Source organism: Vulpes lagopus, chromosome 14, assembly GCF_018345385.1.
Source record: "Vulpes lagopus strain Blue_001 chromosome 14, ASM1834538v1, whole genome shotgun sequence".
NCBI lineage: Eukaryota > Metazoa > Chordata > Mammalia > Carnivora > Canidae > Vulpes > Vulpes lagopus.
Window position 1 is genome coordinate 29,579,954 of NC_054837.1, and position 23,736 is coordinate 29,603,689.

A 23,736-nucleotide genomic window follows, 5' to 3' on the forward strand; every position below is an offset into this window, starting at 1 on the left:
ATTTTAGGAGCTGACCTAACTATGCTCTGGGCAAGCAAGTATAGAGTCACGAGTGAATGCAGACACATGAGACACAACTGAGTATCTGTTCATAGGACAAAAACCCCAGCCAAGGAGACCTGACCAGACTTGTATTGAATCCCATGAGCCAAAGACATTGAGGAACAAGGTGGATTTCATTCACTTAGGCGGCTGAAGCTGACAACAGCTGGGAATGGAAGGTATAATCTCCCTGGGATAACAAGTATTTGAAAAAGGATTTTCTAAAACAGGAATAGTTTTTTAAAGACCATTTTCCAAATACTGAATGTCAAGGCCAAATTGAATGCATGAGAGGGAGATCTTTTTAATATAACCTCTTCTCCTCATTCTTAAAGAGAACTTTTTTTTTTAAATAGAATTTCTCTTTCACTCATAGCACGCAGTGTGCTACCAGAATCTCACAAAACAAAAGGAGAAAAAAACATGTGTGGTTAATGATAAACAATAGAAGCCACAACTGAGGAGGGACAATGACCTTGATCCCCCAACTGAGGGGAGACTTGGGCATGGGGTATGAAATCACCAATTTGGTCCCCTTCTTGGATTTAACTTCCAAATGTTGGGATGGAGCAGGAGGAAGGCAGGGAGCACACACGGGTTTCTAGCCTCTCCACTAACACCTTGCTCTTCTGCCCCACAGGCTAGCAGTCTCATGCAGGCTAGCAGTGACCACTGGACTCCAAGATCATCGATGAGCTGTACAAGAGGAGGCTGAGGTCACTGGACCAGGGACTGAAACGGAGCTGTTTGTTTTCAAGTAAAACAAATGCAAGAGGCTGAATGTGGCGTGGCTGCAGAGAAGTACATGCGGCAGTTACCGTGGAGGTGGTGCTGCCAAAAGAAGCAAGACTTACTACTGCTCATGGTGGGACCAGCTGGTACTGGTGCCCACAATGGGTGGGGAAGAAAAACCCAAGCCTCAGTGGAGATATCTACCACAGAAATGTCATGGAGTGAACAACATGTGTGCTAAGAAAGTGTCTTTGAATAGTGTCTAAGCAAATTCTCAGGACACTGCTTCCCAATCCTTGAATTCTTCAATGTAAAAAGCTCTTGAGAAATATGAGACCCACAGAAATTAAGCTACTCAGACAGATGATACACTCTGATTTGGAGAAAGATGTCCCTCCACACCTCTTGCTCTATAGAAGCAGAGAAATAGAAAGCAGAAGGAATCAACACTTGCCTTAGTGATCACATAAGACAGAGGCTGACGACACCAAATATAATGGACCATACTCTGCAGGGAAAAGAAATCCTGACTCAATGATAAGACCAGCTCTTGCCCCAACACCTAGCCACTGCACATGGCATGATGTGCCTTCAAGAAAGCACTGTTTATCAGGGGTGAGACTTTCCACTTCTCATTTGTACCCACCAGTCCCTGCCTTCTTATTTTTAAAACTGGCCCCATTTATGCAGCTGTATAAAATCATCCATCCCCACCATCCTTAGTGCATTTCCAGAGGTCTCTAAGGAAAATCCTGAGCTTAGAACATTAACAACTTGGTGTTAGCCAGGTGGATTCTCTTCTTTTTTTTTTTTCTTCAAGAATTTGGAAAAACAAAAAGAGCACAAAGGAGAAAACAGTGTAACTGAAGAAGCTGACCCTCGAAATAAGTTCTGTATTGTTAGTTATTTTTCAATGTTTCACTTCCTTTTGGCAGCTTCTCCAAAGGAGCAGTTTCTTTTGCAGTTCACTCAAGTCGACTTTGATCACCCTAGAAAGGTTTTTCCATTAGAGATTCTATCCAGCTGGACCCATTCATTAGTTTAGTGGTGGCAATCACATATTCTGTACCTCCATCTTCCAGCTGGGAGAGAAATCGCAGGGCAGCAATTTCAGCAAAGGTTACACCCCCGAGGAAAAATATCAGAGTGACTCGGTTTTCTCCTGGCTGACCTAAAATTGAAACATTTCAGAATTGAGAATTTATTATGGGTGCCTCTCTTTCCACATTAAAAAAAAACCTGCATTACAGGGGCGCCTGGGAGGCTGTTGGATGAGCGTCCAACTCTCGGTTTCAGCTCAGGTCATGATCTTAGGGTGGAGGGACTGAGCCCCACACTGGGCTCCACACTCAGTGCAGAGTCTCTCTGCCCCTCCTACCTCTCTCTCTCTCTCTCCCTCTCTCTCTAAAATTAAATCTTTAAAAAAAAAAAAACCTGCATCATTGGGGTGCCTGGGTGGCTCAGTTGGTTAAAGTACCTGCCTTCAGCTCCGGTCATGATCTCAGGATCCTGGGATGGAGCCCCAAGTCAGAAGAGAGTCTCAGCAGGGGGTATGCCTGAAATTCTCTTTCCTTCTGCCCCTACTTTTGCTCACCCTCCTTCTCTCTCTAAAGTAAATAAATCTTAAAACAACAACAAAATGGCATCATATATAAGGAAAAAAAGTTAATGGTGTCTTGGTACAGATAGTTCATTTGAAACTCAACAACATGATTTTGAATTCAATGATTTTTCTAACTACTGACACCCTAAACTCAGAGGTTGAAAGCTGCTGCTCCTGAGGGAATGATGGGTTCTAGTGCTTACACTATACGTTAGCAACTAACAAGAGAGGTATTACTGGACTGACTCCTGAGTGCCTTACAAACGTACTTCACAAAGCAACTCCTGATCCATGAAAACCACACCAACAGTAGGTAATCAATCATGTGTGGACAAAGGCCACAGACTCACGTTTTTTTTGCAGTCCTGTGGGCAATGGTTGCCGTTCTTCAAAGTGGGGCCCTGGGAGTATGCGGAGAACTTCCTCGATACTGCGCCAGCCGGGCCTCGAGAGGAGCTGGGCCAGTCGCACACTGAGAGGGGCATAACCACTGTACACGTACGATATGTCCGTGGGATTCTGTTGATTGATTAAAGGGGAAAAAGCCTGTTGATATGGAGACTTTTAGAGCCACTGGACAGTGGCTTTTGGGTAACCCAAAATTATGTAATTTGGCTTTGAAGGCAGAAAGACAAACTCTGGCCACATCCTGCTCCAATTCATGCCAGCTGGGCCTGATTCTTAGCTGCCAGAGGGTCACTTTCAACTCGGATCTTGAAAAAACCACTCAAAGTATCTCCAGGCACTGACCAGGAAACACCATTACTTGCTTTGCCAACAAATTTCTCGGAGGGCAATGTGGCACTCTCTAGCTAATTAACAATGAGCATATCACTCGAATCCGGCCATTCTACTTCCAGGCATTTATCCTACAGAGGGGCTTGTGTGCCAGAATAGACCAAAACACACATGTATTAACTGCAACACTGTGTGTACTCACAAAAGACTGGAAACAACCTGAATTTCTATCAAGAGAAATCTGTTAAATCATAAATTGAGATTTATCTCCAAAACCACTATGCAGCAATTAAAAACTTACAAAAAAGAAGGAGGTGGATCACAGAAGGATCTTCAGGATACAGTGTGAAATGGTGGTTGGGGTGGGGAGAGACAGGGCGGAACAGTGAGGGCAGTGGAACTAATATATGTTGTATACTGTACAACATAGAAAGTAAGAGTATCTCCATTCCCCTCAGGGAAAGATAATTCAATTTTGCCACTGGTAGAGGAGACTTTTTAATTACTAGCTTTTGTTGCAGGAGGCTGCCTGATAAATTTCCTATGGAACTCCAAAAAAAAAAAAAATAGAGAAAGAAATTTAGAAAAACTGGAATCAACAATAAATGTAAAGCAAAGTGCCTTCTACTTTGGAGGCCAATGGTAAAAAAAATATGCATTATTTATTTATGTGAAAATGTCTGTAGATACATAGACTCTTCCTGGAAGGATAAAAAACTGGTTACAGTGGTACCTTCTAAGGGAAAACGAGGGAGAGATGTGGAGGGAACCTGACTTTTCACTGTTTGCCTTATTTCTGTACCGGCCGACATTTCTACTACATGTGCTGGACATCTTCCAGATCCTTTCACACATTCACCCCCACCCCTAACCCCCATGCTCTGTGTCCAGGAGGCAAACCTGTAGGCTCTGCGCCGATGTGCTCCCACACCCTCTTTGGGTCCGGCCAATGGAAGGCACCAGACAGCACCTGGGGAGTGTTCGTTCCTGCCCCGGCTTCCTGTCTGTGATACCACTGGATGCTGGCCGTGTCCTTCGTCTTGTCAGGTGGTCTCTCCACACTGCTCTCTCCTCCAGGTTCTGGAACAGGTTTCTGCAACCGTTCCCTCTCCTTGCCCTCAGGCCCAGGCTGGTAAGGATTCCCCACTGCAAGCCTTTCACCAGCTCCCCCATCTTATGAAACTCTCCTCAAACTACCCAGTGTCAGAGCACCCTCTGTTCCCTGCTGGGATTCTGAAAGATATAATATATGAATGCACTACTTTCTCAAAAAAATTAGGAAACAGCTTCTAGAAAGGGCAGCATGGATGTATAAATCAAGTAGCCTATGTGGTCATGATAAACCACTAACCGGTAGGGAAAGTGAGTTGAAGTGGAGGGGTGTGTCTCACCTGTTCATTCACATCATCCATCCAGAGGCGTAGCGTCTTCCGGATTGTTGGGTAATTGTTTCTGCCTCCTGTCTGTGGTTTCAGCAGGCCAGCCTTCTCTAAGTTGTATAATGTCAATATGTGCTCATAGCCATATGTCTGCAAGACAAGTTGTTTGGCATTGATGTCATATCAGGAAAACGGTTTCTGCCACTTTCTAAAAAAGAGAACTTCCAACAAATTAATTTAGTTTGTACCCTAGAGTGCTCGCTTCAGCAGCACATATACTAAAATTAGTTTATACCCTAGGGCACGTTACCAAAGTCCACGTAATGACTGTCTATGGGCACAGGGGCAGTGAGGAGGATGACACCTGCTTGCCTGTTACAATTAATCCATTTCACTGCTTCAAAGAGGGATTTAAAGTTTTTACTTTAAAGTCAGAATTTATGGACCTAATTTAAGTGAGCATCAAATAAATTAATATATATTTTATATGGGATATAATTAGATTTTTTTTTTTTTTTTAAAAGAATGAGGCAGGGCAGCCCGGGTGGCTCAGTGGTTTAGTGCCGCCTTCGGCCCAGGGCGTGATCCTGGGGACCCCGGATCGAGTCCCACATCAGGCTCCCTGCATGGGGCCTGCTTCTCCCTCAGCCTGTGTCTCTGCCTCTCTGCGTGTCTCTCATGAATAAATAAATAAAATCTTAAAAAAAAAAAAAAAAAGGAATGAGGCAGAGGCAGATCTACACATCTTGATAAGAAAGATCTGGATATATTCTTTTTTTAAAATTAATTTATTTGAGAGAGAGAGACAGTGTGAGCAGGAGGGGCAGAAGGAGAAGGAGAGAGAATCTCAAGCAGACTCCTCACTGAGTGTAGAGCTCCAAATCAGGCTCAATCTCATGACCCTGAGATCATGACCTAAGCTGAAACCAAGAGTTGGATACTCGACCCACTGCACCACCCAGGCACCCCTTAAGGACAAAAAATATAATAGCAGAATACTATGTATAGTCCCAATTTTATTTGTTTAAAAAAATGGTTAATAATAATAGTGATAGCCAACACTTACATAACACTTTCTGGGGGGGCGGGCAGTGTTCTCTTGTGAACACATCACAATCACTCAGTCTCTTTATTATAACCTGAGAGCTGGGTGGTATTACTATCCCCATTTTATAGAGAAGCTTAAATCACTTGCCCAAGGTCATGTGGGTACTTAGTAACAGAGCTGGGACATGGATGCAGCCAGGCTCACCACAGAGTCTGTGTTCATAAATATTGTTTGTATATAAACGCAAACAAGGGAGTCTGGGAACACACAAACCAAACTATTGCCATTGGTCCTATTTGTGGAGGGAGATGGGGGTGTGAGTGAGGTGCAGGAATGATCACACGTTACTCCGGATCACATGTTGCTTCACATGTTGCTCCAGACACTTCACCTTATTTGAATTTTATATAATGAGAATGCATGTGTTATCTATGTAATTTTTTAAAAAACAAAACAAAATATCCCCCCAAAATTGAGCATTTAGTTTTAACCATAATGTACTTGACTGTGGCTGGTAACAGCAAATAAATACTACCCGAGACATTTTCAAACAAAGAGGATAATTTTTAAAATAATTGTGGCCTTTTGTTAATTATGAAGTAAAACAGGCTTGATGTAAGTACGTTTGCTACGGAATTGTTATCAGAAAATTTGCAAAAAGGTCCCTTCCTCCATCAAATGCAATCTGGTTAAGAGTGGGCACCAGACCCCAGTTCTCTGGGTTCTGGCACTGGCTTTGCCATTTACTAGCGGGGTGACCTTGGGCAAGCTACAAAACTACCTTGTGCCTCAGATTTTTCATCCATGAAGTAGGGATGTTCACAGCATCTAACTCACAGAGCGGCAGTGAGGATTAAACAATTGAATACAATAAAGCTCTTTCACTAGAGCCTGGCCCATGGTAAATGCTCAATAAACATTAGCTGTTATTATTATGCTAACACAGTAAATAGTGATCCGTACCAAGGACAACCCCATCAAGGTGTCAAAAAAATTTAAAAGATGTGAAAACAATATACCAAAATAGGAGCTTTAAGCAGTATTTTTTTTTTAATGTTTTTTCCCTTGATACATTAATAATATGAAATCTACTGACCTGGAGAATTTCTCTTTTATAATAATCCAGAACCTTTTGTTTGAGCCCACTATTGCACACGGACTGGAGGCAAACCAGTCTTAACACCTTGATCAGTGGGTGCTTCTGGGCAATACAGTCTTCGATGTAACTGTTGACCTGGAAACAAAATACCTAGGTATGTATCCCAGCATCCAGTTCGGGGGGCCTAATGAACTTGGTATTTACAATGATTTTTCAAAGTGGAATACACTCTGAGGCAATGCAGCTGCCTGTCTGAACACAGCACACAGCCTTCTGAGAGGCTGTGGAATGTCTGGAGTGTGTGTGACCTGAGTCTGTCTCAGGAAGAGAAGCGATTTATTGACCACAATGTAACAGGAGCTTTTTTAGAAAATAGAGAATCTTCCAGAAATGCAATAATTTTAAATTTATTAATAGAAGTGGATATTTAAAGGAATTATATGGGCAACCGCCTCAGAAGGCAAATATCTACTATTGGTCTTAAAAATGGATTTCAGGGCTGGGTCTTCATCACTCCATGTACTGCAGAAAGCACCACACAGAGCAATGTTAAATATCCATGACTTGGTGAAATCTATACTTCCACTTGCACTTGCTCTTAAAAATTCCTTGGCAGAGCATGAGAATCAAAACAGTTGCTTTTCTAGCTATAATCTTACATTTGATAAATCACCAATGACTTGTTAATTTTACTGTTCACATACCTTATCAGTGTCTACTCCAGACATAAACTCCTGCTCCACTGTTAGTTTATCAAAGAAGTCTTCAGAAGCTAAAATGTAATTAGCAAATTTGCAACTTAGAAATTAAATAAATGTTGATTTATTTCAACAGTGTGCTTTTCTACACAGAATTAAGAAACAAGATGTGCAAAAAAAGAAAGCAAAAGGTTCAAACTGTCATCTGAAAACAATCTTCTAAAAACATGGAAAACCCTACAACCCCATGCTCCTAAATTACATCGACATGTAGTTGACCACTGTACTCCTTTGCTGTCCTTAGGACTCAATACAGATCCCAAGAATTCTGCCTCGGTCACAGGGAAAGCTAATCTCCCTAGCACTTCACTCTCATCATCAAATTGAACCCAGTTTTAACTGCTTTGTAGTAACATGAAAATAAAGGGCTGATTTTCCAACACCACGTTTTACTGCAGTTTCAAAGTAGGCTTCATAATCTACAGCACCCACATTTTATGAATAAACTCGTCTTCGGCTTAATATACATCTTCTGAGCTCTTTCAAAATACTCAATGTATGATCTCTCTACCAATTCTGCAGGAGATTTCCAAGGGAAAGACAAAAACAAAAGCAGAAACATCACAATGCTTTGATTAAATAACCCTTAACAAGAGAGAAAAACCTAGACTTAAAAAAGAGCCTCATTACAGTGGCAAACTTACAGAAGTTTTTCTTCTCTTATCACTACAAATATTTTATTTTAGGATTAAATAAATAATGGGGAAAATGAGTTAACAACAAATGAAACACATTTAACTTTGAACATATATACACTTAACACTGAGAATAACATACAATATTCAAATAGAACTGCCTTTCCCAAGGAGGTATCATGGTGCCCGTGACCCTGCTGTTAGACATTGTGTATGCAAGTCGGCCTGATGAAAATCATCACTCCAAAGGATACTCACTGGTAACATCCTTGATTAACTCAGCAATTGAGGTGTGGTTTGCAAGTGAGCCTCTTGCTGCCTGCATGTGGGGCAGCTGGGAAACAAACTGCTTGATCTCCCCAACCGTCTTAGCATTGTGCCTTTCCTGAAATGGATAAAATGGCAAATGCATCATTATTTTGCTTTTAAAGGTATTTATTTATTTATTTGTTTGTTTGTTTCTGAGAGACAAGTGGGGAAGGAGCAGAGCAAGAGGAACAAGGAAACTCCACGCTGAGCATAGAGCCCAACATGGGGATTGATTCCACTACCCCAAGATCATGACCTGAGCCATAATCAAGGGTCAGATGTTAACGAACTGAGCCACCCAGGTGCCCCAAGATATTTTATTTGTAAGTGTTCTGTTCTGTTGCCCAGAGATGTTTACTTTACAATCAGTGGGAAAGAAAGAACAGAATACAAATAAATCAGGCCAAAACCAGCTCTGATGTTACAAAAAAAAGAGAAAAGATGAGTCCACAGTGCCTGATTACTGTGTCAGTAGTTCTTCAGAGAGCAAACTTGTGGGGTTTTCTCCTACTATGCTGGGGCTCATATAATGATTGGTATCTGTGGGCATCTGAGTATTTGCGGGTGCACTATTAGGTTACCCACAAACTTCTGAAGAAAAAACAAAAACATTATGTTAAGAGGGGAATGTAAAGAGCAAAAAGTGTCCTCTGTAATTAAAAAAAAAAAAAAAAAAAGCATTCTTACTGCTGAATCTCAATCTTGAAGACTGTCCATGAACAAAGTGAACCTTGCTTAGTGATGGGAATATTTTTTGCTAAATTTAGCCATGTAAATCAAATGTGAAATGTGAAATGTGAAAGTCAATTAATGAATATAATCCTTTAGAAAGATGAAATCTAGAAATACATACTCGGTGAAAAATTAGTTTTCAAAACTCCTCCCAGTTTTACATTTCCAAAGTCTAAATATTCAGAGCTTATCCTCTTACTGAATTTCTATGTTTCCAAAATGAGCTCACCCAAGAGTAAATGAGTGACCAGGCAAGAGGAGGCAGGAAGGTGATAATGAAGTGCCTGTCTCACTGTCACCCACCACCTCTGCAGGGCTCCTCTGCTGCTGGCATGCTGGCTAAACTTAGAGCTCTCACCACAAACCCGCAAGTTCTATTCTAGAAGATCTTTTATTTATGGTACACCCGGCTTCCTCTTGAGTGAAGTAGGAAATTATGAAAAAGACAAAGGTAAAACAAATATTTATGACAAAAGCCTGCAACCACTGTTCCCGCCACCCCACAAAGAAGGAGCAAACTAAACACCTTCTATCATGGGTTGGGGACCAGGTTCCAAAAGAAACCCTAGGGACCCCCAGTTCCTTGGGAGAGAAACGTGCACCTGCACTGAAGCCCGGTTTCTGGCTGTACCTCTGCAGGCTCTTCCTCTCCTCGTGGGATGGGCAGTCTTGCCCGTGACCAAGAGCAGCAGCAAGACAGCAACACTGCCTCACCTCAAATGCTGCAGAGATCACCTTCGCTCTCTTGCTAAGCACAGAGCCCACCGCGTTGAAGTTTTTGTCGCGGATCTCAGCATAGAGCTCCTCTGCGGAATTCAGCTGAAGTTTCTTTGCTTCTGTGGGCAGATCCTTCCCACCATCACCCTGTTTCTTTGGTGCAAATTTCTCCGGAGGTAACTTCACATAACCTGAGCGGCAGCGGAAGGGAACAAGCACCTGTGTGTGTTCACTGGATGAACAGATCCAGCACCCAGGCACAAAACAAGGTTTTCCAACCCAGGAGAGAAGTAAGCCAGCTTTAGGAAACAATAGCAGAGAGCACTGAGGTTTTGAGTTTTCCACGATCAGAGTACACTTTGATCATAAATAAGTAAATTGGTTTATTATTAAACATTTCTAAGATGTGAAATGCTGACAGAAATAAACAAGCATCGGGGCACCTGGCTGGCTCAGTGGTTGAGTGCCTGCTTTTGGCTCAGGTCATAACTCTGGGGTCCTGGGATGGAGTCCCACACTGGGCTGGGAGACTGATTCTCCCTCTATGTCTCTGCCTCTCTCTGTGTCTCTCTCGTGAATAAATAAATAATTTTTTAAAAGATTTTATTTATTCATGAGAAACACACAGAGAGAGAGAGAGAGAGAGGGAGAGGGAGAGAGAGATTGGCAGACACACAGGCAGAGGGAGAAGCAGGCTCCATGCAGGGAGTCCAACATGGGACTTGATTCCGGGACCCCAGCATCATTCCCTGGGCTAAAGGCGGTGCTAAACCACTGGGCCACCCAGGCTGCCCAATAAGTAATTTTTTTAAAAAAGAGAAATAAACAAGCATCACGTGGGCCCAAATCAAACAAACAGGTTTGTGACCTTTGACCGAATAATCTATTACACCTAACTGCTAGCATCCCCAGTCTTCCATCTGGTGTCCCAACCTCAAGAGTCAGCCCTTCCCCAGATGCGCCCACTACAATCTCTACTGTAGCATCCCTGCTTCTATGATGTGTGGCCTGCCCCTTGCCATGCCCCCTCCACACCTACCCCTCCCCAAATGCAAGGCAAATGCCACCTCTCCAACAAGCTTTCCCAAACAACTGCCAGCCATGATGGTCTGCATTCTCCAAACTGCAGTGTCACCTTTATCTAACCCAGGGCCATTTGTCTTCATGAAGACAAGCACAGTTCTGCAAACTAAGCATCCACCAGCCTTTGTGGGACAGACAATAGCAGTTTTGCTGGGACTTCGTCTAATCCAGAGTCTGAAAGCCAAAAGTCAGTATTTTTCTTTTCTTTTTTAAAGATTTTATTTATTTATTCATGAGAGACACACAGAGAGAGGCAGAGACACAAGCAGAGGGAGAAGGAGGCTCCATGCAGGAAGCCTGATGTGGAACTCGTTCCCAGGACTCCGGAATCGGGCCCTGGGTCAAAGGCAGATGCTCAACCACTCAGCTACCTAGGGATCACTCTGTATTTTTATTTTCTCAAATATCCTCTGATTTATGTCCAAAGAAAGCACTTCCTCAAAAAAAAAAAACAACTTTTGGATATTTTTATCTGATGACCTTTCAGTCAACACAGATGCCACTTTACTTACTGTTCTGAATGCCATAGATTTCATCAATGAGTCCTTCATATGTAAGCTGAGTAGCAAGAGGAGTTAATAAATCCACATTTCGATCGAGCAACAAGAGATTATCAAAAACAGGAAATATTGAATTTTGGCTTCCTGTAAACTCTCTCTTCATCCTGATCATCATATTGGCCACTTGCTGGAAACAAAACATTGGATCATGTGGGATGTTTCTGGGAATTAGCAGATCTTAATATGTAGCTAAAAACAGAAAGACAATCAAAAAAAGTAAAAAAAAGAAAAAAAAAAGAGAGAGAGAGAAAGAGAAAAGAAAAAGAAAAGAAAGACTATAGAAGAGTGAGATTGATCAAAAATAAACAGAGAAAAGCATCTGCTGTTGGCCACCCACTCCAACATGCACATGTGCACCGACGGCAGCCACTACTCAGTGAGGCACAAACTCAGATGCCGTCTATTCCCGTTATTCACTGGACTCCTGTAAAGTCGCCATGAACACTGACTCAGCAAGTACTGAGCCACTGCTCCAGGGGAAAATGCGAGGTGAGGCTCCTTCAAGCCTCTCGTCACATTTTTATCAACTAATGAATGTGTAACCTTGTTTTATGTGGTTTCCATCTAAAGACACTTTATTTAGTATATATTGTTGATTCACCAACAAAGAACTCATAGTCAACAGTGCTATCGCTCAACGCCTGAGGGCTTTAGCCAACAAAGGTATTCTCTTGGTAAGGCACACCCCAACCTTCCTGAGCTCAGGGACACTGGGCAGTGCCTCAGGACTACCTCGGGGCTGTGTTAAATAGTGAAATCACCAAAAAAAGTGCAAAAATGCAAAAAATGTGGTCTTAAGTAGTGCATGGGACTATATAGTGGTAAAAAGGACACCTGTTTATAGCCTGAGAGCCAAAACAAGGCAGAGCTTCACTTTACTGGACATCAGCTGGGTACATGCACATTGGACAACTCAAATGTCTTTGCCACTCTTGACATGTTCGCAAAACATTGTGAATATCAATTTTGGGGTTACAAGTACGTTTCAGTAATTAGGTAAATTCATAAGTCAATAGGACTGTATTTATCTGTAAATAGCTTCCTACTGTTCCCCTTTTGGGTACCAGGGCACCGCTTTCATTACCCCAGAAACATGTGCCATTTCTTACCCTGGCACACTCTCCTTTCCCAAAGATTTGGGGGATTGTTCCATACAGAGCCTGCAGGGTCATCAGCCCCTTAGCTGCATGGTAGAGGCTCGTCTGGTCACTCTCCAGGTAGCACTCCTGCGAGGAGAAAGGGTGGTTACTGTTAGCCACAGTGACTGGCTGCTCGCTGGGTGCCTGCCTCTGTCTGGCACTGGGACTTTCCTCATATTTTCCACTTTGCCTGGAAAGCTAGAGACTCAAGACCGTTTGGTCAAGCTGCTGTTGGACAGTCTAGAACACAAGACCAACGGCTTTGCTACTGGGATGCAGCTCTGGAAGCAACCAGCAGAACCTTCTGGAAGAAAAGTGTTCACCAAGCAAGCCAATTCTTATTTATCAACTCTTAGGTAAACTGATTAACAAAGACTGACAATGAGAACGGATTCTCTCACTTACTGTGGGGAGTGCAGACTTTGATGTGACATTTAGGGAAGGCCACATGCTAATATCCACAAAGAAACATATTCTTTGACCCCGAAAGGGCCAGAGGACCACACAACAAAATACTTAGCAGTTTTGACAAACATGAAATTTTCATATATGCTGACAACAAAGGTCCTAAGTATCCTGAGAAGTAAAAAGAAGTAGCTGAGCAATCTTCAAAGTATGATCTCATTTTTAGAAAATACATTTTACTTTATAAAATATATAAGATATATTTTGTAAAGGCCAACAAAGTACACACAAAACCAGTTGGGAAGTAAGAGGGGAAGTGCTCGGTTTTAACACTGACAGGCAAGAACACAGCTGTTGCCTCAGGATGCCTTGATCTGAGCCCCTCTGTGCCACTTCCCTAGCTGCTCCCTAAGACCAGTTAGAGAACCTCTGTGCCTCAATTTACTCTTCTGTAGAAGGGAGTACATTCCACATAGTGTAACAAGTAACCAAAGAAAATGTACATAAAACATTAAATCCCAGACTTGAAGCACACAGTAAGTGCTTAATAAATATTAGCTTTTATTATGTGGAATTGTTTGGATTGCTTTCAAAATCATCTGCTCATAAAGTCAAATGGTATATGAGGCACTTCAGTGGCTCAATTGTTTAAGCATCGATCCTTGATTTCGGTTCCAGCCATAATCTCAGGGTCATGTGATCAAGCTCTGAGTCGGGCTCCATGCTGGGAATGGAGCCGGCCTAAGATTCTGTCTCCCTTTGCCCCTCCCTCTCTAAAAAGAAATAAGTCAAAATGGTACACTGCACCAGACACCTGCCCCCTACCCACCCACCAAACATGGATCTAGCCTCCAAAGCCACGAGGGAAAGGACACAACAGGAATCACAGAAGACAGAGTAGAGAATTCAGACACTCCACCCTCAGGAGGAAGGAGGACTGTCTCCTGAAAACACTGTGAGGAGCGAGCGTCTAGTTACCACTGGAAGCACTGTCAGATGATGGCTCTTTTAAGGCTGGGGTATTTTAACATTTCACTACATACGAAAGGCAAAAATAAAAGAATGTCTAAGACACACTTCCTGGCAAAGTTACTTAAAATTCCTGATTGGAGTAGAACTAAGATAAAAATTCAAGAAAGAAAACAGTAGGGAACATCTCTCAAAATAGTATTCATATTACTTTTTAAAAAAGATTTTATTTTTAAAAGATTTTATTTATTTATTTAAGAGAGAGAGATAATGCAAGCAGGAGGGAGGGGGGTAGAGGGAGAAGGAGAAACAGACTCCTCCCTGAGCAGGGAGTCCAACGTGGGGCTCGATTCCAGGACTCTGAGGTCATGACCTAGGCCGAAGGCAGATGCTTAACCAACTGAGCTGCCCAGGAGCCCCTTTAAAATTTTATTTTTAAGTAATCTGTTAATACCCAACATGGGACTCAAATCCACAACCCCGTGATCAAAAGTTGCATGCTCTACACACTAAGCCAGCCAGGTGCCCCAGCATTCATATTATTTTAATTTACAAAGCTGTATTACTACAGAGAGAGTGAGCATGGGGGGAGGGGCAGAGGGAGAGAGAGAATCTCCAGCCTCACGTGAAAATCGGTTTCATGACCCAGAGATCATGACCTAAGCCAAATCCAAGAGTTGGGTGCTTGGGATGCCTGGGTGGCTCAGTGGTTGAGCATCTGTCTTTGGCTCAGGTCATGATCCCAGGGTCCTGGAATTGATTTATGCAGTGGGCTCCCCTCAGAAGCCTGCTCTTCCCTCTTTCTCTGTATATAAAATCTTAAAAAGAAAAAAAAAAAGGGTTGGATGCTTAACCAGTAGAGCCACCCAGGTGCCCCGGCATTCCTTTTATAAGTCTATCTTTCAAAAAAGATTTAAAAGTTAACAACAGGTATAAATTTTGAATTTTCTGCTCTACTATAATTGTTGGTACAGTGATTATTTGTATTACTATCCCAACTCTATTGTACGCCTGTGGAATTTCAAGCCAGAGGGACATTTTGAGAGGGACAAATGCTAATACTGTTAACATTTAAATATACATATTTTTTGACCTCCAAATCCCACATCCCCACACAACAGAAGAGCCCACAGTTTTTACAAAGGAGATACTCATATACACTGATTTTTATGCGTACCTATGAAGGCCATGATACATAAAGTACTGTTAATGAGTGTTCAACGGGCTGAACTCTCATTCTCACATTTTGTATAGAACAATGACAGAGAAGATCATAAGTACATCCCCAATGCACAGAAAGATTTACAATGTGCCTTCTGATGCCAAAAATCACTAAGTTATGTTCATTGTTTAAAGTCAAACACATATGTAAAATTACATCAACTTCATCAGAAATTGGGGTTGAATTTAGCATTAGGTAGAGCTCTCAGCTTTACCATCCAGGCAAAATCTTTGATTTCTTTTTTTTTTAATTTTTTAAAAATATTTTATTTATTCATGAGAGACACAGAGAGAGAAAGAGAGAGAGAGAGAGAGAGAAAGGCAGAGTCACAGGCAGAGGGAGAAGAAGGCTCCATGCAGGGAGCCCGACGTGGGACTCAATCTCGGGTCTCCAGGATCATGCCCTGGGCTGAAGGCGGCGTTAAACCGCTGAGCCACCAGGGTTGCCCAAAAATCTTTGATTTCTAAACAGAATCTGAAATGAACGTACAAAACCAAGAGCTTGGGACACTTAGGTGGCTCAGCAGTTGAGCATCTGCCTTTGGCTCATAGTGTGATCCCAGGGTCTGGGATCCAGTTCCACATTGGGCTCCTTGCAGACAGCCTGCTTCTCCCTCTATGTCTCTGCCTCTGTCTCTCTCTCTCTCCCTGTGTCTCTCATCAATAAATAAATAAAACCTTTAAAAAAAAAACCCAAAAACAAAAAACCAAGAGCTTGAAATTCCCAACAGAAAATAATCCTGTCCCTTTTCGCAAATCATCAGAAAAACAAACAGGAGATCTCTCCTCTGGAGGTTTTGTCATGCAGGGGCAAGTTTTCCTCAGCTGCTACCAATTCGCATTAATTACAGAAATGTGAATTAATTACCTGAGGGTATACCCAGTATAGATCAATGATGAAACAGATACAGCAAAATGGTAATTCCAGAATTTAGGTGATGGGTATATGGGTGTTCCCTGTTAAATCCTTTCTTTTTTTAAAAAAAACTTTTACTTATTTATTTGAGAAAGAGGACACTCATGAGTCCAAGCACGCACATGCACGTGTGGATGGAGTAGCAGAGGAAGAGGGAGAAGCCAACTCTCCACTGAGGAGGGAGCCCGATGAGGGACTCAATCTCAGGACCCCAGGATCATAACCTGAGCTGAAGGCAGACACTTTACCAACGGAGCCACCTAGGCACCCCTACACTTGTTACACTCTTAACTTTTGTGTATGTCTGAAATTCTTCATTTAAAATGCTGTGGAGGGAGGGGGCATCTGTACCATCTTTGGATGAGATTTAGTATAAGCAAACCAGTAGGGAAAATGGTGGAAAAGAGCCAAGAAGTTCTTTTGGTTATTCGAATAAATGTTGCCACTGAGATCTACTGCCTCGAATTCACTCTTATAAGGTGGTGATCACTGGAACAATATACTGGGGAGGAAAAAGTTTCAGAGGTTTTTGTACAACTTTTGAGAGGTTCTCAAAAGTTCTAGTCTCCATCACAAACCCATGAATCAACGAAAGAAATATGGACAGATATGACTGTGCTGAAAAGCACACATGGCAAAAACTACCATAAACAAAGTCAAAAGACAAATGTCAAAGGTGAGTAAAGAATAGTCTACAGTTACAGGGCCCACATGCAGAGTGACCTGTGTACAGGGTTATTCACTGTAGCACTGCCTCCAACAGGACAAGATGAGAAATGGTGATATGTCCTGTAGAAGGGGACTGGTTTAATATATCATGCTACCTCCAAAGAGTGGAACACTATGCAGTTTCAAAGAAAAATATAGTATATGCCACCATTTGCATAGAAATGGGGAGGAAAAAAAAAAAAAAAGAAATGGGGAGGATATTTTATATACACTATAAGCTGTAGCCACATAAAGCATCTCTGAGAGAAAAAAAAAGAATTAGTAATAGTGATTGCTTCAGGGAGGGTACTGGCAATTTGAGCACTGGGAGGCTTACCTTTCACTCTGTACCCTTTCCGATTCAAAGAAATTTATCATTCTGCAAGAATAACGTTTTCAAAAACACTTCCAAGTTATTTTATTAAAGGTAAAGTAATATCCTAAAGAGAGAAAGTGTTCTTTGAAATAAAGATGGTAAATAAAGCAAATATACAACATTACATTTGCAAGAAAACTCTCAGATCTGGAGAACACAGGCATAAACATTCTCTATATACATATGTTGAAAATAGGCAGTGGAGAAAACCAGTGCAATAACAACTTGGTACCCATCTGCAAAAAATTAAATGAGCCTCTACCTCACACCACACACTCCACACAAAAACATAATTCAAGCTAGATTAAAGACCTGACCTTCTTTTCCATTAAAAGCAAAACTTCAAGACTTTCAAAGGAAAATATAAGATTTCCTATGTCTTCAGGGTGGAAAAGGATTTATTAAAATTCAAAAAACATAAGCTCAAAGAATAAAAGTAATATATTTAACTACTTTAACTGGGAAAACTCATACCCTTCAGGGTCAAAGTTTACTACAAAGCCATAGGAATCAAGAGAGCATGGTACTGGTGTAGGAACAGACATACTGATTAATGGACTAGAATTGAGATGCCAGAAATAGACACATTTACAGACAACTAATTTTCAACAAGGGCAATTCAACAAGGAAATTCAACAAGGAAAATACCACCTTCCAGTGAACAGTGCTGGAACAAATGGACAGCCAAAGGCAAATGAATAAAGCTGGGTCCCCACTTCCCATCAGATAAAAATGAACCTAAAATAGGTCAAAGACCTGAAGTAAGACTGAAATCATAAAATTCTTTGAAGAAAACAGAGGGGTCAATTCATTACTCAAGCTTAGGCAATTCTTGGATGAGACACCAAAAGCATAAATGACAAGAGGGAAAAACAGATAAACCGAACTTCAAAATGAAAAATTTTGTGTTGAAAATACAATTTTTTTATGTTGGAGGATACCACTTTTACTAAGTGCAAAAACTCAAGAATGGGAGAAAATACTTGCAAATCATGTAACTGACTAAAGGACCTGCATCCAGAACATTCCAGAACGTTCCAGAATTCTAGCAACTCTCTCTCTCTCTTTTTTTTTAAAAATAGATTTTATTTACTTGATTCATGAGACACACAGAGAGAGGCAGACAGGCAGAGGGAGAAGCAGGCTCCCTGCAAGGAGTCCCATGCAGGACTGGATCCCAGACCCCAGGATCACGCCCTGAGTCGAAGGCAGATGCTCAACCACTGAGCCACCCAGGCGTGCCTTTTACAACTCTTCTAATGAAAGATAAGCTATCCCAATTTAAAAAAATGCACCATAAAAAAAAAAAAAAAATGCACCACAGATTGAATAGACATTTCCTTAAAGGAAGACCTATAAATGGCCAAGAAGCACAGGAGAAGGTGATCAACATCATTAGTCACTATGGAAATGCAAAACAAAACCCCAATGAGATGATGCTTCACACTCACTGGGATGGTAAAGCCTCAAAAAGACAGATAGCAACGTGTTGGTGAGAATGTAAGACTGGAACCCTCATCTACCTCTCACGGGAGCAGAAAATGTTACAGTCACTGTGGAAAGCCTGGCAACTCCTCCTAACGTTAAGCACAGTTCTACCATATGACCCAGCAATTCTACTTCTAGGTATATGTAAAAGAAATGAAAACCCACATACGTACAAGACCTTGTATGCAAAAAAAAAAAAAAGGGATCCCTGGGTGGCGCAGCAGTTTGGCGCCTGCCTTTGGCCCAGGGCACGATCCTGAAGACCCGGGATCGAATCCCACATCGGGCTCCTGGTGCATGGAGCCTGCTTCTCCCTCTGCCTGTGTCTCTGCCTCTCTCTCTCTCTCTCTCTCTCTCTCTCTGTGACTATCATAAATAAATAAAAATTTATTTAAAAAAAAAAAAGACCTTGTATGCATGTTCACAACATCATGAGAGATGGCAAGTGAGAAATCGTCACCTGTCTGCTAGAGATGAATGATACACAAAATGTGGGACATCATTATGACAGAACCCTATTTAGCAATAAAAAGGAATGAAGTGGGCAGCCCCCGTGGCGCAGCGGTTTAGCGCCATCTGCAGCCTAGGGCGTGATCCTGGAGACCCTGGATCGAGTCCCATGTCAGGCTCTCTGCATGGTGCCTGCTTCTCCCTCTGCCTGTGTCTCTGCCTCTCTCTCTCTCTCTCTCTCTCTCTCTGTCTCTATGAATAAAAAAAATTTAAAAATCTTTTTAAAAAAAAGGAATGAAGTACTGACACCTGCTACAAGGTGGATGAGCCTTGAGAACATGATGCTAAGACAGAGGCCAGACACAAAGGACCGCATGTCATATGGACCACATGCTATATGGTTTCATTGATAAATTTCCAGAACAGGCAAATCCATACAGATGGCAAGAGACTAATGACTATCAGTAGCTGCGGAGAGAGGGAAGAAGGCTGACTGCTAATGGGCAGAGGGTTTCTTTCTGGGATGATGAACACGTTCCACAATTGGATGGTGGTGACGGTTGTACAACTCTGTGGCTATACTGGAAACTATGAGACTACACACTCTAAAGGGGTAAATTTTATGGCACGTGAATTATGTCTCAATGTTACTCAATATTACTAAAAAAATAAAACACTTTATAATGGGAAATGTCTAGGTGATACAAAATATTATAATTAAATGAGATACCACAGACTGGGAGCACATACTTGCAGCTTCTATAACCCATACTGATTACTGTCCAGAATATATAAAGAATTCCTTAAAGAAAAAAAAAAGGCAACAGAAATGAACAAGCAATTTGCTGAAGAGAAAAATCTTAAATGTCAATAAACATATGGAGAAAGGCTCAGCTTCACAGTAATCACAAAAATGCAAATTAAAACAATATCACTGCTATTGTCATGCTCATAAATACGACCAAAATTAAAGTCTGACATTAGAAAGGAAAATGTAAAGCTTACTTTGAATGCACCCTCTGATTCCATGGATAAAAGATCCCCATCAAATGGAATGAGGTCGAGGCTGTACTCCTCCCTATGAATAAAGGATCCCAGAACACCCAGATCCTTTAACCGCTGTTCACATAGTAAACTACGTCTTGGCACAAACAAAATGTGGAAATCTCTTGTTGGGCCACGTCGGTCTTCACTGCAAAAGAAGTAACACTTGTTAGCTTAGGAGTGCCTTGGAGTGGTAGGCTATTTCACTCATTTTATTCCCAGAGCCTAGCCCAATGCCTGGCACCCAGCAGGCGCTAAATAAATGCTGGTTGGATAAACATACACATATTGATTTTTAGATTCATATTGTTAGACAGGGGACGCCTGGGAGGCTCAGTGGTTGAGCATCTGCCTTCTGCTCAGGACATGATCTGGAGTTTTGGGATCGAGTCCCGCATCCGGCTCCTACTTGGAGCCTGCTTCTCTTCCCTCTGCCTGTGTCTCTGCCTCCCTCTGTGTCACTCATGAATAAATAAATAAAATCTTAAAAACAACAACAACAACAAAAAAACCAAATTGTTAGACAGTTGCTCCCTCGCTCTTTTTTTTTCCCTGACAGGAAAGAGATATTGACCCACAGCCACTGTTTTCTGATGCATTTTCTAGCTTTCTCTTAAACCATTTATGAGGCATTCAAGCTCTCAGGCTTATTGAAACAGGATATCTGTGTCTTACTGAAAACAAATGGTTCTTTAACCCAACCAATGACACGATTTTATGGAAAATGAAAGATCACTCCCAAAATAGCCCATATGCTTTTAAGATTTCAAGGGCCACATCAATCAACTGTACCACAGAGTGTGGATGGGGCTCTATAGATTGGATACTACATTAAATTTTAATCAGCTCATACTTATTTTGCTTATGAAATTCAAGCACATTATATAGAGTGTATTGAAAAATAACCATTAGAGGTTTTGGCTTTTTTAATCAGAGTCCTTTCTACTGATATAGGTGCAAATTTTTAGCTACCCTGAATATGGGGTTATATGCTGATCCCTTTCTCCAACTGTCTGCACAACTTCATGACTTTCCCATTCGCCCTCTTATGTTCTTTCCCATCCACCCTGTTTTTGGAACACTACCTCCCAATGCACTGGCAAGATGAGGAGGCTGCAATAAGGCACTCAGTACATTAAAACCATGAGAAGAACCAACCTCTCTTGGACTAAATGTAAGCTCTGAGAGATACCTGAGCACATTTTCAGCAATTATATCCATTAGTTCTAGCCTGGGTCTGACAAAAAAAATAATATTCTTGACATCAGCTGCAGGCAAACGACTTCCCTTAAGTGTGAACATTTTTTCCACTTCATGTTCCTAGGAAAACACATACACAAAAGGTTAAAAAAAAAAAAACCCCGAATTTCACCTATCACAGCCAAATGACATTAATACTAGATTAGCAAAGTTGAATCTCCCCAAAGCCATATGCATAAAGGACAAAGTTTCAGTATTAAGTCATTGCTACTGCATCTGTCATTGCTATTGCATCTGAATTCAAATGGCTCTCACACAATGAACTATCAGTGACACTATGTAAGGGTCACATGATACAATGCTAATAATTTTCCTAGAATTAGCAGCAGTATAAAATCACAGGCCAGGGACACCTGGTTGGCTCAGCGGTTGAGCAACTGCCTTCGGCTCAGGTCATGATCCCGGGATCCCGGGATCAAGTTCCACATCGGGCTCCCTGCAGGGAGCCTGCTTCTCCACCTATGTCTCTGACTCTCTCTGTGTGTCTTTCATGAATAAATAAAAATCACAGGTCAATGGACCACTGTATAAAGAATGTTAGGCATGCATTATCAGTGTTTATAAAGACCAAAGAGCTCTGTAAGCCAATTACTCAGAGAAAATGTAAAATCCTATCATTTGCTAGAGTACAGAATTATTAATCCCTGAACAAAACTCAAATAGCTCATTTACCTTCAGTAGCGAATACTGTGCAATCAGGCCAAAGGGTCCTGTGAGGTACTCGTCCCAAACTATTGCCTGTAGGGGGGCAGAAACATTTTCTTGTTATGGTTAAGATCAGGAATTTCAACAACACCCAGAGAAAACAGCAGTCATGTCTAGTAGGAATACTTGCTTCAAACTCTGAATTAACAAAAATTTTAATGATTGGCTCTAACCACATTCATATCCTACAGATCTAAAGAAAAACCAGCGTCTGGACAAGTGATGCTACTGTTTTTTTGTTTTGTTTTATTTCTTAAAGATTAATTAATTTGAGAGAGAGAGCGAGAGAGACAGAGTATAGGGGGAGAGGGAAGGGCAGATGGAGGAGAGAAAGAATCTCAAGCAGACTCCCTGCTGAGTGCAGAGCCCAGTTCAGAGTCTGATCCCACCACCCTGAGATCATGACTTGAGCCAAAATCAAGAGTCTGGGGCTTAACTGACTGAGCCACCCACCCAGGCACCTCCTTCTTCCCTTTTGTTAACTGAAATTTTTACTGAGATAAGTGTAGATTAACATTTATTTGTAAGAAACAATATAGAGAGCCCCTGTATGCTCTGCCCAGTCTCCCCTGATGGTAACGTTTTGCAAAACCAGACATCCAGGATATAACATCCTGGATATAACATCCAGGATACTGACATTGATTCAATCCATGATCTTAACTCAGATTTCAGCATCATTTCTTGAGCCTCAATTGGGCACCTAGGACTTAGCCTGCTTCTTTTTCTCTCAGTAGCTGTTAGTACCCAATCTAATCTCTTGGGGTTCTATTCTTCCTGAGACTGACTGCTGAGATTCCCCAATTCTCCTTCTCTTTTTGGAGTTGTACTGCCAGTTCTCAAGGGGGACCGATAAATCCTAACAGGAGGGGACAAAGGTGACATCCTATTAAGTCCCTGATCTACAATTCCTCACTCAGTTGTGAGCTGGGTGATGGTAAATGTCTAACAGGAGAAACAATCCTCAGAAAGGTCACGTTAAACTCTCAAATAACTATAACTTCTTTCATAATCCGTGTGAGCAGCAGGTTGTTAAGACATCGGTGCTTCAGACACTTTTGGATGGTTCGATATGCAATGACACGCACGATCGCTGTAATGCATGGACACTGAACCACCCACACCCTTGGGCCGGGCCCGCCTCACTCGTCCCGATCTCAGGGGCACCAGATCTGCCCCTCTGGACCTGAAAGGCACCTGACACAGCTGGGACACGAGGGGCTGCGATACCACAGTGGCTTACTCTGCTGCAACAAAACAATCGCGATGCCACGCTGACTCCGGACTGGGTGCCCCGGGACCCACCGGCAGGCCCCTCTCCCGCCTCCCTGGGCCCTCCTGCTCCCCTCCTCGGAAGCCCCAGGGACCTCGTACTCCTGGAGCTCAGGCGGTCGGGCACCGGATTAGGACGGGCCGGACTGGGGATAACACTGTCGCCGCCTCCCATTCCTCACCTTGCTACCCGCGCACTTGTCCAGGAACTCGCGCAGCTCGCGACGCACCGCCTCGCGCAGCACGTTCAGGTTCACTCGTCCGTAGGACAAGTGGGCCGCCATCTTGCCCCACCGCCCCCTTTCCTGGCGAACAGACGTGGTCACGTGACGGCGCAGTCACGTGACG

The 23,736-nt window shown here is 42.2% G+C and overlaps 1 protein-coding gene across 1 annotated transcript; it reads right to left on the reverse strand.

Moving 5' to 3' along the window:
* Nucleotides 1-1,558: 1,558 nt before the first annotated feature.
* VPS33A (VPS33A core subunit of CORVET and HOPS complexes) lies at nucleotides 1,559-23,723 on the reverse strand. The gene is made up of 13 exons (XM_041728972.1): nucleotides 23,571-23,723; nucleotides 22,084-22,149; nucleotides 21,344-21,471; nucleotides 20,113-20,299; nucleotides 12,545-12,661; nucleotides 11,388-11,562; nucleotides 9,790-9,983; nucleotides 8,293-8,419; nucleotides 7,346-7,413; nucleotides 6,639-6,776; nucleotides 4,507-4,644; nucleotides 2,728-2,896; nucleotides 1,559-1,945 (listed from the first exon to the last, which is right to left on the reverse strand). Exons 1-13 carry the CDS (start codon nucleotides 23,670-23,672, stop codon nucleotides 1,764-1,766), a joined length of 1,791 nt encoding a protein of 596 aa, XP_041584906.1. The 5' UTR covers nucleotides 23,673-23,723; the 3' UTR covers nucleotides 1,559-1,763.
* Nucleotides 23,724-23,736: the final 13 nt, after the last annotated feature.

Coding starts and splice junctions, on each gene's coding strand:
- VPS33A (XM_041728972.1), bottom strand. CDS start 23,672: ATGGCGGCCCACTTGTCCTACGGACGAGTGAACCTGAACGTGCTGCGC. Junction 7,414..8,292: donor GTTAATCAAGGATGTTACCA/GTGAGTATCCTT, acceptor ATTACATTTTAG/CTTCTGAAGACTTCTTTGAT. Junction 2,897..4,506: donor TGGATGATGTGAATGAACAG/GTGAGACACACC, acceptor ATCAATCAACAG/AATCCCACGGACATATCGTA.